Here is a 16,180-nt window from a genome sequence, read left to right on the forward strand (position 1 = left end):
AAGTCGTCCTAAGACAAGAACGCATTTTGGTTTTAGGACAACTTTGATGAAAGGTTTTGATCCACTTCAAATGTTGACTAGTGTATATATATATATATATATATATATATATATATATGAGAACGTGTTTTAAAGAGTTACTTTTACTAAGAATCTAATTAGAATCACCATTAAAAATAATGAAATTTACAAACATACTTCAAAGCATCCAGATGCATTAAAGTAATGAAGATTTGTGCTTAACTCGCATGAGAATAATGCAAAACACAAAAACATCTTAATACTCCTAAAATAGGCTTCATTTTGCAAAATATTATTGAATTTCTCCTTTGATTTTATTGTAAAATACAACCTAGACTCAATTTCATGATTTCATCACCCAAAAAGGAAAGGTGTGCAATGTTCTTCAGTTGATGCAATGAGAAGATGACAGTATTTAGGTTTACATGCAGGCAAAACAATCCATTTATGCATGAATCTCAGGTTTAATTCATAACATCGATTCTCCTTGAGAAGAATCTAGACCAATGAATACCTTAAAATGAAAAAACAACCACTAAAGCTCCTCACAAACATCAGCTTGAGGCCGTGTCCTCCACTACAGCACTGAAAAACAGCTTAAATGCCTTGGATGAAGACAGGAGCCATTAACAAAATGACGATGGCCTCCTTACTAATCCATTTAGAGAATGACAGGAGCACACAGGAGGATGAGAGCGGGACAGACAGCACCAGAGCCGTGTGTGTTCACATGCAAATGATAATTACCCAGCATGCCGGCTGAGTGTTTAATTGCAGGTGGCAGCGCTCGGCTGATTCAAGGTGTCTGCACTCAGATATTTAGGCCTGAATTTGAGATTTATGTATCTAAATTGCATATAAAATTTCCATCCATTTGGATTACACAATTGTAACATGAATAACTAATAAACTTCATACATAAATGAAACGGTTAAGAAAAAGGCAAGATTTCTGTTATGATGCTGATTATAATAAACTGAATGGGTTTTAAATGCACAATAGCCAGACTGGTATTTTCAAAATGCATTTACTCAAATCTGTTCGTTGTGAAAACAATTACATTTATTAAGTTAAAAAGTATGAATAAAGTTAAAATATGGCTATGGTTGTGGAATAAGCAATATTAAGTTAGTTAAAATGCATGAGATTGAAACAAACTGGATTTATTTATGACAAATATATAAACCTGGTTATTGTGTATTTAAAACACACTCAGTTTATTAGTATTATTACAGAAATCCGATTTGTTTCATTTATGCATGACCGACGAATATGCATCACATTAAGTTTATTAGTTTATTTATGTTAAAACTATGTAATCCAAATGCATGAGAATTTGATATGCAATTCAAATCCACAAATCTGAAATATTTTTGGAGTTCAGCACGAATGCCGCTTCAGTTTCTGCCTCAGAAACCAGACTCATGCTGCATTTCAGCGTTTCTCCACCTACCTTCAAAGGCTCTGGCGGCGTCGACGAGGTGAGACCAGTCCAGGCCTGTGGCGGTGTCCGGCAGAGGCATGAGACCCGGGTCGCTGAACTTCGAGCGGTCGGCCAGCGAGCCGTCAGAGAACCAGAACTCATCTGAAGAGACGTTCACACACACAAAGAGACAGATCAGCGACACGCGTACAGCACCAAACCCTTCCCAGCAGAAACACAGTTAGCGCTCAATTCACTCCATCTGTCGGGAGGTGAGGAAGGTCACTGTAATGAAGGCAGTGGGAGTGACGGAGCTGAAGAAAAAACAACGGTTGAATCGGTAACCTGCTGTCTTCACCACATAATGATTCCTTTTACAAGATCTCAAAGACTTCATCCTCCAACACAACTGACAGCAGAACGAGAGCAAGATCACACCGTTCATCTGAAATCTGCTCACTAGGAGATTAAAGACTTCAAGAATATAGATGACAGACTAGCCCACACACACACACACAGACGTCTCTTCTGCTCACCAAGGCTGCATTTATTTGATAAAAAATACAGTAAATTTGTGAAATATTATTACAATTTAAAATAGCTGTATTCTATTTTAATATAGTGTAAACTGTAATTTAATTCTGTGATGCAAAGCTGTATTTTCAGCATCATTACTCCAGTCTTCAGTGTCACATGATCTTCAGAAATCATTCTAATATGCTGATTTGCTGCTCATCAAACATTTCTGATTATTATCAATGTTGAAAACAGTTGTGCTGCCCAATATTTTTGGGCAATATTTAGAAGCCATGATATATAGGATTCTTTGATGTATAGAAAATTCAAAAGAACAGCATTTATTTGAAATAGAAATCTTTAGTAGCATTATAAATGTCTTTACTGTCACTTTTGACCAATTTAATGAATCCTTGCTGAATAAAAGTATTAATGTCTCAAAAAAATCTACTGACCTCAAAATTTTGAATGAACATATGCATACTTTTTTATATTAAAATTTTAATTTAAAAATTTTACATTTTTACTATATTCTTAATTATTACATATATTCTTATATTATAAGTTGTGAATACAATTAATATATTATTAATATTATTATTAGATAAAATTATAGTATATTATAGTCTATATAGCAATATAGCATATTTGAAGTAATAATACACACACACACACACACACACACACATATATATATATATATATATATATATATTTATTTATAAATCTATGTTTTGTAAACAAATATCGGGTGAAATAGTCAATTTAGACTACTTTAATTTTTTTTTATTGATCCCTTTCAGTATTGAGTGAAATGTAAGTATGTTTATAATCCACATTTCTCTTCTAAGGATACATGCAATGCTGCTTAAAAGCAAAAATAAGTAATTTTATGCAGCAGCACCGTGTTGGACAGCCGTCCTGTCAGCGGATGAAGTCTTAAGTCTTAAGTCCAGTCTCGTTTGGGTTTAGGAGCGGAGCTGCAGCCGTCAGGAGCTCCTAAAACATGGCCTCATTTTTCAATCAACTGCATGCGTCCAGACCTCTCTCTGTACATCTCTCTCTCACTGATAGACAGGATACGTCATAAACATTTCCATCTCACAAAGAACTGGCTCTGAGAATGATGTGAGGGGAAACACCGGAGGTAAATGTCTCTCTCTCTCTGAGCCTCAGAGGGATGCAATCTGTCAAATTAGAGCGTTCACTAGATGAGCAGGGTGAGGAAAAAATCCGCAAACTGCTATCTGTCGAAACAATCAGAAATGTATCACGCGTGACAGCATCAGCCTCCTCGGGCCACTCGAAAAACCAGCTATAAATGAATCAGCTCTCACACTCTGATTAAAGCTGCTAAATGTGTTCATATTACACATCCTTTAAACCAAATGAGATGTGATGGTTTGCTCTGGTGTGTGTAATTGCGCCTTTATCCGTCATTTATTTCATGTGTCACTTGCAGCAAATCTAGAGAAGGTTTACCCCACTACAGACAACCGTTGGCAGGTCAATATCTTTAATTAGGGTTCATATCGTGGACCCAAAACATATTTGGAGACTTAAGCCACACTTAATCTGATAAAAATATTATAATAATTAATTTCAGATTTTTAATAATTGTAATATTTATATTATTGTTATGGTTTCCTATTATTATTGTTATTATTAAAAAAGTAACACAATAATTAATGATTAATACAATATACAAATTTATAAAACAAGTAATGTAATTAATTAATATTAATATTATTTATATAAATACAATATAAAACATTAATATATTTTACACTATAAAATATAAAAATTGAAATAAAATAATAATAATAAACAATAATAAATACTATTGCATTAGAACACAAAATATCTAAATAAATGTTTTTCTTTGTTATTAAATAATAATAGCACAAACACTCTTTTTATGCAAAACGTGGAAAAAAGAAGCCTAACACAATAATTAATGATTAATACAATTATATACAAATTTATAAAACAAGTAATGTAATTAATTAATATTAATATTATTTATATAAATACAATATAAAACATTAATATATTTTACACTATAAAATATAAAAATTGAAATAAAATAATAATAATAAACAATAATAAATACTATTGCATTAGAACACAAAATATCTAAATAAATGTTTTTCTTTGTTATTAAATAATAATAGCACAAACACTCTTTTTATGCAAAACGTGGAAAAAAGAAGCCTGTTAAATTTTAAATAACAATAGATATGCTGATTAAAATGAAGATTAAAAGTATTTTAGAGAGTTAAGTCACCCTTAAAAATCAGATAATAAACATTATAATCATATTTATATTATTGTTAAATTTTTTTATTATTATTATTATTAGCAATTAATAATAATGTATTTAATTACTTACTATTTATAATAATGCATGTATTAATAATAACTAGGGGTGCTCCGATCAGGATTTTTGAGGCCGATCACCGATCGCTAGATAGATAGATAATAATAATAAACAATAATAACAATAAATATTGCATAACACCAAAAGCATGCATCATTCATTACAAACTAGCACAAACACAATTTAAGCCAAACTTTTTTTTCAAGCAAAACAATCTGAGTTTGTTAGATTTTAAATAAAACAATAGAAATGCTGTCTGTGGCATGAATCCAGATGTTATTCCGTTATTATTAGTTGCAATAAACATGGCAACATGTCAACTAAACTTAACTTTAAATTAACTTTATCTCAGCATGATTCTCTTCTAACAGTAGTCGTCATGACATCAAGATGATTGTTAAGGCTAATGTACACTATAGCGTGTAAAAGTCGGTAAAGCTGGTTCCGTGATTAGTAGTAAATCTCCATCACCTGCTTTCAGATGGAGCAATCACATGTGATTTATTGCACAGCCCTACTATAGCGTTCCTTGTGACAACGTGGAAAATGCAACCGACTTCATACATCCACTAAAAATCAGCAATACACCAATATGAAAATTTAGTTTAAAGAAAAAGAAAAGACCCTGAAGCATCTGACCACATTCAAACATGTATAAGTGTGACTTAAGTTTCCAAAATCTCTTCTCATCAGCAATGTTGTAATAACACTGAAAACAAAATGTGTAATTTGAATTTGAATGCAAGGAAGTATAATTAAAATAAACTGACATTGCATTTTGCAACTAAAATTGAATATGATTAAATGAATACAGAAGAATACAGAACAATAGATAGACAAACCGATAGAACAATAGATAGACAGACAGACAGATAGACGGATAGATAGAACGAACGACAGACAGAGAGAACGATAGAACGATAGATAGTTAGAATGGTAGAACGATAGACAGATAGATAGACAGAACGATACACAGAACGACAGACAGACAGAACGATACACAGAACGACAGACAGATAGATAGATAGATACACAGAATAATAGATAGATAGATACACAGAACGATAGATAGAACGATAGATAGAACGACAGAACGATACTCAGAACGACAGACAGACAGACAGAGACAGATACACAGAATAATAGATAGATAGATACACAGAACGATAGATAGAACGATAGATAGAACGATAGATAGATCGATAGATCGATACAGTGCCTTGCGAATGTATTCATACCCCTTCATTTTTTTCACATTTTGTTTTGTTGCTGCCTTATATTAAACTGCTTTAAATTAGGTTTTTTCCACAACAATCTACACTCCATACACCATAATTGTCAAGCAAAAAAAAAGGTTTTTAACATATTTGCAAATTTATTAAAAATAAAAAACTAAAATGATTCCATTGCATAAGTATTCATACCCGTTATGATTCATACTCATTATCTGGGACAGTTGAAATTGAGCTCAGGAGCATTCATATTGCTTGTAGATGTTATTACACTTAGAGTGAAGTTACCCTGTGGCAAATTCAATTGAATGGATGTGATTTGGAACCAGCCACAGCCTGGGATTGAACCCAATCAAATATTTCTGGAGAAACCTGAAAATGTGCATCTGCACCCATCCAAGCTGACAGAGCTTGAGAGGTGAACAGGTGAGGTGAAGAATGGCAGATAATTGCAAAATGCTGATGAGCAAAGCTTGTAGCATCAAACATAAAAAGACTTGAGGCTGTAAATGTGCTTCAGCTAAATATTGAGTTACTTATGCAATGTACTTATTTCAGTTTTTTTTTTTTTAATAAATTTAAGTTGTGACAATTCTGTTTTTGCTTTGTCAGTATGGTGTATGGAGTGTAGATTTCGGTGGAAGCCGTGTCATTAAAAAAAGTTTATCATAAGGCAGCAACATAAAATGTAAAAAAAAAATGAAGGGGTGTGAATACTTTCGCAAGGCACTGTAGATAGATAGATAGATAGATAGAGCGATAGATAGAACGTTAGAACGATAGACAGATAGAGTGATAGATAGAACGATAGATAGACAGATAGAACGATAGATAGAACGATAGCTAGATAGAACGATAGATAGATAGATAGATAGATAGAACGATAGATAGATAGAACGATAGATAGATAAATAGATAGATAGATGATACACAGAACGATAGATAGATAGATATACACAGAACGATACACAGATAGAACGATAGATAGAACGATACACAGATAGCTAGATAGATAGATAGATAGATACACAGATAGAACGATAGATAGAACGATAGATAGATAGATAGATAGATAGATAGATGTCTGGTGAGGGTGCAGCACTCACTCTTGAGGTTGGATGTGGGCTGGCTGAGGCTGATACGGGGGGGCAGGGTGCTGTGGTAGGGTGGAGTGCTGCTGAACAGGATGTCGTTGGGCATGGCCTGATCCAGCATGGAGCTCCGCGAGCTGGCATAGGACGACCCCTTCCTGTTACTGCACACGCTCTCGTCTGAGAGAGTCCGGTACAGGGAACGCCGCGGAGACAGGCTGCCCGCCGCCACCTGACAAGAGACACACACACGTCAATCACAGATAATGGACGTTAACACCTGAAAATTGGCATTTTAATTTATTTTACTGCTAATAAAACACATAGATGTATACAGTATCTCACAGAAGTGAGTACACCCCTCACATTTTTGTAAATATTTTATTATATCTTTTCATGTGACAACACTGAAGAAATGACACTTTGCTACAATGTAAAGTAGTGAGTGTAAAGCTTGTATAACAGTGTAAATTTGCTGTCCCCTCAAAATAACTCAACACACAGCCATTAATGTCTAAACCACTGGCCACAAAAGTGAGTACACCCCAAAGTGAAAATGTCCAAATTAATAATGGTGGGCGCACAAAATATTGACACTTTGGGCCCAATTTGGACATTTTCATTTTGGGGTGTACTCACTTTTGTGGCCAGTGGTTTAGACATTAATGGCTGTGTGTTGAGTTATTTTGAGGGGACAGCAAATTTACACTGTTATACAAGCTGTACACTCACTACTTTACATTGTAGCAAAGTGTCATTTCTTCAGTGTTGTCACATGAAAAGATATAATAAAATATTTACAAAAATGTGAGGGGTGTACTCACTTCTGTGAGATACTGTATGTGCAATCAAAGTCCCAGAATAGTCCCAGTGTTTTCTTATCTTTCCCAGCAGGACGCAGTTAGTAGGTTAGTTTTGGACTGAATGAATGGAAAATCCACACAGTCTTGTGTCGTTAAACAGCAGGATGTTATAAATAAAGCCTGTTCTTTATCTGCACTGCTGAGGAATGACAAGAGCGTGTTGTTGTTCTTCCGCTTGTGACTAAAGCAGAGCCGTATTTGGTCAGCTGGATGAGAGGGATAAGAGCAGCTCTGGGGCCTGTGCATCATATGGAGTCACATGTTCAATAACCAGTATGTACTAGTGAGTCTTCAAGTCCACCTGAAGGCATGTGCTCGTCCAAGTGTTTCTAAAGCTTAAACAGAAAAGCATGGCACTAGCAACGCCAAGGTTGTGGGTTCGATTCCCAAGGAATGCATGAACTGATGAAACGAATGCAATGTAAGATAAAAGCGTCTGCCAAATGCAGAAATGTAGACGTCAAACGTTGGTTGTGTTCTAAAACCTAGCAAGCATCCTTAATGTCTACCATCTATGCAGGCAGCATAATAGCTGAAATGGAGCATCATAAATTAATAATGTGAATGCTTTACATGGGCAACAAGTCCATGCACAATACAAACAACAGTTTTCACACAAATCACTCAATAACGACTGATATCAATGGCCTTAGCATGTTACTAAACCAACGGCATGATATCCTAAAGGCATTCAAATACATAAAACACACAAAAAGCTGGCAAAACAGTATTTTTTATTTAAATTCAATTATTTTGTAACATAAAATACACTACTATTCAAAAGTGTGCAGTTAATGTTTTTTTTAGTTTTTTTTAAGAAATACATGTTTATTCAGCAAAGATGCGTTAAATTGATCAAAAGTGACAGTAAAGACATTTATAATGATTTATAATTTCTATTCCAAATAAATGCTGTTCTTTTGAACTTTCTATTCATCAAAGAATCCTGAAAAACTAAATGTATCATGGTTTACATAAAAATATGAAGCAGCACGATATCCAAGCAGCACAACTGTTTTCAACATTGATAATAATCTGAAATGTTTCTTGAGCAGCAAATCAGCATATTAGAATGATTTCTGAAGGTAATGATGTTGAAAATTCAGCTTTGACTCACATGAATAAATTACATTTTAAAATATATTACAATAGAAAACAGCTATTTTAAATAGTAATATTTCAAAATATTACTGTTTTTACTGTATGTTTTAACAAATAAACACACCCTTAGTGAGCATAAGAGACTTCTTTTAAAACATTTAAAAATCTTAATTACACACTGCCTTATGATGGCACCTAGATAGGGAGCTCAGTAGGTTTTGGAACAAACTTATAGTCTTATATATCAAAAATATCTCTCAAATGGCATGAGGATAAAGTTAAACACGTACCCATGAGCTAAATCTTGCCAAAGCTATTTAGATGCATTGTATATGTTCTCCATTCAGAGCGTGAGCCAGAGGAAGTCGGTTCATTCCCAGGCGGAGCTGCCTGATCCTGTTCATTTTATTTATAGCACACAATACGTCTTCCACTATTTGAAACTTGATCAAAAACGTCAGTTTGCTGAATTGCCATCACTGCAGGGAAAGCAGACGTCATGGCACACGGGATTCAGCAGAGCTAAAAGCCTCCGGCCCAAAGCGGCCCTCTGTTTTCACTTCCTTTAGACCAGAATCCCACACAAATCCCATCACTCAACCATGAACCAGCCTCAATAAGTTCTCTCTCTCTCTGGCCTCCTGCACACATGCAACTTCATGGGACTAGATCCGGTCTGGTCCTCTCACTTCAAACGGGATTTGAGAAGCAGCTCCCAAAAAAAAGAAAGAAATGAGAGCAGGCTTTATACGGCTTGTGTGTATTGTCACTGCAAAGGCAGTCTGAGATATTACAGAACTCCCTGTTTTTACTCATCTGGAAAAGAGGGATTTGGAAAAAATGGGAAAAATTACAAATTTTTAATGCTTTTGATATTCCGATAAAGTCTCGGACATCCCTATCTCTGGTTTCTTGGGTTGCTCATTTAATGTGTTTTTGTTATTGTTTTAGATTTAAAATAGTGCTGCAATGTGAAAACTGCATTTTATATTCCTGTCAATTGATCATTATCATAATTGTATACATCATAGTTAGAAATACTTATGAATAAAATATTATAAATATTAATATAAACATTATACATTATTAATATAAATTAACAATATAATTAATTACATCCTAAAAATTAACAATTACATTAAGTAATTTGAAAAAAAAAAAAAACTTACTTAAAAAAAAAAAGATTACATATTTTATTTTCTATTTTAGTTACTATTATATATATATTTTTTATATTTCCAGTTTTCATTTTAATTTTTAGTAATTTTGTTAAATACTTTTGTCATTTTTATTGAAATAATATTTTGGATTTATTTACTTTATTATTATTATTAGAATTTTTCTGTTTTAGTTTATTTCCAGTTATACTTGTTGGTAATTTTAAGTGCTTCAAACTAAACTTATTTCAGTTAGTTGCCAAGTCAACATTTCAATGTTGTTTATTTGAAGTTTTTCATCTAATATTTATATTTTATTTCAGCTTTATTTCAATTAACAAAATGTTTTTTTAATAGTCTTCGTTACTGATAATAACCCTGCCGTGAACATTTAAAATGACATTTTATGTACATTTAATGCAGCTTTGGTGAGCAGAAGAGACTTCTTTCGAAAACATTAAAAATCTTAATCATTCTAAACTTTTGACCAATAATTAGCGAGACACTCTTTAACCAGATAAAACACTTCAGAGATGCACAATCAACAAGAACAACAGAATAAAGATCTTAAAAAGCGAGTGTCCTTTCTACACCTGTTTTATCATCTGAATCACCTCTCCTCAGTGAGTGATGCTCATCATCTGGTGAAAGCAACATGAAAGTGAGTCCAAAGACGGTCCAAAAACAGCTGCTTTTCTATGTACAAAATAAACAAACTAATGTTATACTACATAATGAAACATTCTAATATGTTCTAACACATAAAACATGTTTCAAAATGTATATATTAGAATATGTTTTGTAGAGAAATGTTATTGAATAGTGTATAATAATGCAGTTGAATCCCTTTGACCTAAAATATTTACTTGAAGATTTGAAGTTAATATTTTAATAATTTAACCACACATTTGCATGTTCATGGCAGGGTTATTATTGTTAACTAAAACTAAAAAAACGATTGCAAACGTTCTTGTTAATTGAAATAAAGATGAAATAAAATAAAATATAAATAGTAGCCCAAAAATTTCAACTAAACAATAATTAGAAATGTTGACTTGGCAACTAACTGAAATAAATTTAGCTTGAAGCAGTAAAATAATAAAACTGGAAATAAATAAAAAATAAAACTGAACTAAAAATAAATGAAACATAAATAGCAATGCTAAAACAAAAACTAATAAAATTGGCAAAAGCACATAACATGACCACTAAAAATTTTAATATAAAAATTAAAGCTAATTTAAAATATAAATATTTTGAATTTAAGAAAACATAATATTTCTAAATATTTAGAACAACAAAAATATAATAGTGTATAAAAATACTAAAATATCGGTTAATGATCACACAGCATGCAGGTAAACAAAATATTTCATCTTTTTTATTAAGCATACTATTTTATTTGGATTGTTTTTATTTTCAAATTATTGTAATTGTACATTTTTAGGATTTGATTAATTATTATTAATTCAAAATAACAAATTAATAATATGCATGTATTTATATTAATAATATTCAGTATATTTATATTCATATTTATGATTATTAATAATCATTATGTATGCAGTTATGACAACTATCAATTTAGAGGCTAAACAGAATATGTGAAAACCCAGCTAAAGTCATTTTTTTGTGATTTACTGTTTTCTACATAAAATCATCCTTTATAAAGATGTAGAACATTCTGTGAAAATATAACCTTTATATCTTTAATATTGACTGAGTAAGGTCATGTCAAAGATTGAAATCATAGTGAAATTAATGGTTGAAATCAAACTTTGATGCTTGTTATCTCATAATTAGATTTTGAGATTTTAGCCTGGATTTCACAGACAGGGTCACATATTTGCATTTTTAAAAATGCATTTATCACATTGCAGGACAAATAATAATAAAAAGCATTAAATGAGGGACCCAAGAAACCAGAGACCAGAATATCAGAGACTTTGAGTGGGCTCTGTTGATTTGAACCAGTACAAAACCCCCCTAGCAACTGCACAGCAACACCCTAGCAACGACCTGCAAAAATGAGGGATGTTAGAGAAGTGCAGATGCTCAGACAGTTGAGGTCTAAGCATAGATGGTGGTCAGCGGCCGAGGTGTAACGTATAAGATATCATGCTGTGAGCTGAGCTGGACGGGACGGCTCCCCCTGAGAGCACAATGACCCGTCTGCTTCTGAGGGCATTGCAACACCACACAGACCGCTGAAAACAGGGCACTGTGCATCTACTCCGGCCCTTCCTGGCAGATAATGGGCGGTGGGAGAGACCCGGGAACTCCAAATGCAATTAAGACGGTCTCCAGGAGCAGAGGGGACTTCGGAGAAACAGACGCTCCTCCAACAACTTCCTCCCGTTAATCCACAACATGAAGGGAAAGCAGACGCAGCGAGAGCTCAGCAATCAGATCAGCCAAACAGAATCTGTCCGGACCCAGACGCGTGTTATCGTGTCTCCGGCTGATAACACACATGTTTGCTCAGCCCTCATTCACTTCACACACTGAGGTTATCAGCACTACAGAGTGTGTGTGTGTGTGTGTGTGTGAGAGACGTTTAGCAAATCCTCTGACTGAGACCACATTCACAAATAGTACTAATCATAGCTAATGGAAAAGCATTATTTGCAGCAGGAAGTGCAGCTGTAAATCACAATATTTATATACTACAGTATTTAAGATGGTACTCCAAGACAACCATGGTACTTTGATGGTACATGTCCAAAAATAACTATAAAAACCCATTATTACTATAATACGTCAATATGCCAATATGGTATTACCATTGGAAATATTTAAAAAACAGTAAAATTAAAGTATTACTTTAAAACCATGGTATTAAACAAACAAAAAAAAAATTGCTATGGTACTGGTACTATGTCAAAAAATTTATTAACATTATACTGTGATGCTGTGAATTAAAAACATGGTATTATAGTAAATGTCTAAAAAAACACAGTATACCACAGTGAACCACAGTCTTTATGTTGAAAAAAAAAATCAATGCATTACTATGGTATGACAAAAAAAAGCATGGTATTACTATGGTGCATTACAAAAAACACACGGTATTACCATAGCAAATGTCCAAAAACATAGAATTGTCAAGGTACATATCTAGAACACTATGGCATTATACTTGCCTAAAAAACATAGTTTTATCATCGGACATCTTCAAAAACACGGTATTACCATGATACACTCTGAAAAAAATTTAAAAAAAAAAAAAACATTACCATGGTTCATGTCTAAAAAAACATGGTATTACCAAGGTATCATGTCCAAAAAATCCAAAAAAAAAATGTAAAAAAACATTACCATGGTTCATGTCTAAAAAAACATGGTATTACCAAGGTATCATGTCCAAAAAACATGGTATTACTATGGTAAACGTAAAAAAAAAATACACAGTACAAAGTATTACTTTTGAATCATGGTATTACAATAAAAAAAACTCTTACTTTGGTAGTATGTCGAAAAAACATACCAATGTTATACTATGATGCTGTACATAAAAAAAACATGGTATTACTATGGTAAATAGTTCAAAGGTAATACTTTTTATACAGTTTTTTTAAACATGGTATTAAAGTAAAAAAAAAAAAAAAAAAATCAAAGAATTACTATGGTTAGACAAACATGGTATTACCATGCTAAATGTCCATAAACAGTATTGTCAAAGTACATATCTAAAATACTATGGTATTACCATGGTACTTGCCTTAAAAAACAGTTTTACCATTGTACATCGCCAGAAAACATGGTATTATCATAGTTCATTTCCAAAAAACAAAACAATACATGGTATTACCATGGAAAATGTCCAAAAACATAGTATAATCAAGGTACATATCTAAAACACTATGGTATTACCATGGTAACTGTCTTAAAAACTGTTTTACCATCGTATATCTCCAAAAAACATGGTATTGCTATGGTCCATTTTCAAAAAACAAAACAAGACATTATATTGCCATAGAAAATGTCCATGGTAATTGGAAAAATATACTATCAAAGTGCATAACACTATGGTATTATCATGGTAATTGTTTAAAAAACATGGTATTACCATGGTGTCACGTCAAAAGCACATTTTATTATTATGTCTAAAAACATGATGCGTCAAAAAATATGGTGTTACTATGGTACTCATAGTACTATTAAGATACACATCTATACATATATCTACTATATATCTATCTATTTTTACCATAGAACTAGTCTAAAAAAATACCACCATACATCTATAAAAACATGGTATTACCATGGTCCATATTCAAAAAACAACCAAAAAATACAAAAACAAGGTATTACCATGGTACACAGTGAAAATAAAAAACACAATATTACCACATCTAAAAATACATATTATGGTAAGTGAAAAAAATAATTACCATTGTAAATGTCTAGAAAACATGATATTAACATGGTATCATGTCTAAAAATCATGGTATTTTCAAAACACAAAAAAAACCATGGCATTACCATGGAAAATGCCCAAGACCATGGTACTATCAATGTAAATATCTGAAACACTATGGTATTACCACGATACTAAAAAAAAAAGTTTTACCATCGTATACTTCAAAAAACATGGTATTACCACGGTACGTTTTCAAAAAACAAAACATGGTATTACCACGGTCCGTTTTCAAAAAACAAAACATGGTATTACCATGGTACATGCCAAAAAACCCCCAGCATATTACCAAGTCTAAAAAATATATCATTATGGTAAGAAACATAATTACCTTGCTAAATGTCATAGTATTAGCATGGTATCATGTCCAAAGAAATGGTATTACCATATTACCATGTCTCAAAGCACTTACCAATAAAGCACAAACATACTTCCTTGGTATGCTGGACATGTACTATGGTACTACCATGGTATTCTTGGAGTAGCATGTAAAGAGATGAATTTTAGTACCATAGTATGTTTGAAATGACCATAGTATCTGAATCTAGTGAAGATGATCTCAGTATGTACTGTAGTGTGTAATATAAAGCTATTCTGCATGAGCGTGCATGTACCTTCCTGTGGCCGCTCTCTCCAGGAGGGTCTTCAGGCAGCATCATCTTCATGTATTCTTCTTTAGACATGTTGGGCTGCTGACCTCCGTCCTTCAGTTTGTCCCGTCCTCTGTCCTGCAGCCGACAGGACGTCTCCGTGGCGTACAGCTGCCTGCGGGACACACAGAGCCGGACACGGATTATAAACACAGGCCGGAGATGCTCAGAGAGTTCAGGAGCGAGGGAAGAGCAGGGTCACTCATGCTGGTGGTCAAACACTGAGGATGGAGGGGCATGTGTGAAGCAGGACAGAAGAGCTGTAGATGCTGCAGGTCAGTGTAAAGTCATGATAATCACAGTATCACACCGAACACTAAACTACGAGCTAATGCTAATGTTCCTCACACATCCTTTCATCGGGTGAAGACGAGGAAGGGGAGAGATGGTGACGGGGCGATGTGACCTTGATGCTGCTGTGTGTGTGTGTGTGTGTCTCACGCAGTGTGTGAGTCACTGGCAGCGTGTTATATAGCTGTCAGACTGCATGCACACACAAATACACACACAGGCTAAAACTAAACCGGAATTACAAAAGAAATCACATTTTAAATACATTCATTAAATACATTCAAATGACATTGATCTAGCAATCCCCAGCAATTTGCAAAAAAGTTAGTTATCCTGGAGCATGTGGTGAATTACTGTAAGTAGCTAAAAAAAACCGAATACAACATTTTAATAAAATTACAATTACAAATAAAAAGCAAATACAAATAAATCACACAGATAAATATAGAACAGTGTTGTTATACCAAAGAACAAGAACAGCACTATATTAAGACATAAAACTAAACAAAAATTTGAACTAATTTTTTTCAATAGTAAATTAAATTATTAAAACAAACTCAGCAAATAATGATAATAAAATATATTAAATTTTTTTATGTATATTTATGTGTGTGTGTATGTGAGTTATATATATATATATATATTAATATATATATATATATATAACTCACATACACACACACATAAATATACATAAAAAAATTTAATATATTTTATTATCATTATTTGCTGAGTTTGTTTTAATAAAAATAGGCCTATACGAGAAATATATTTTTACTTAAATAATAAATTAAGAAAACGAAAGAAAAACTGTGCAACAAGTAGCCTAGTATGCAGAGTTTCGGTTCATTTTTGTGCTGCACAAAAGGAAACTAAGCTTTAGGCTTATTTTACAAAAGCACAAAGATTGTATTTATTGTGAATGTACACAAATAAAGGCAAACCTTTTACAATTCCGATTATCTTTAGGACTAAAAGGAGTAGTTGCTTCCACTGTTAGAAGGAAAAAATTCAAGCGATTGCGCCGGCGCCGCA

General features: G+C 33.0%; 1 protein-coding gene across 1 annotated transcript in view; it reads right to left on the bottom strand.

Annotated features, from left to right (window-relative positions):
- The window catches only part of LOC107728329 (signal-induced proliferation-associated 1-like protein 2), a gene marked incomplete at its 5' end in the record, with an annotated part of 84,016 nt that overhangs the window by 7,088 nt on the left and 60,748 nt on the right, over positions 1-16,180 (bottom strand). The window contains 3 exons of the mRNA XM_016538462.1: positions 1,475-1,606; positions 6,679-6,895; positions 14,819-14,969. Of these exons, the coding sequence (XP_016393948.1) occupies positions 1,475-1,606; positions 6,679-6,895; positions 14,819-14,969 (500 nt within the window). The remainder of the gene's footprint in view (positions 1-1,474; positions 1,607-6,678; positions 6,896-14,818; positions 14,970-16,180) is intronic.

Source organism: Sinocyclocheilus rhinocerous, unplaced genomic scaffold (genome assembly GCF_001515625.1).
Source record: "Sinocyclocheilus rhinocerous isolate Xijiao unplaced genomic scaffold, SAMN03320098_v1.1 scaffold247, whole genome shotgun sequence".
Lineage (NCBI taxonomy): Eukaryota > Metazoa > Chordata > Actinopteri > Cypriniformes > Cyprinidae > Sinocyclocheilus > Sinocyclocheilus rhinocerous.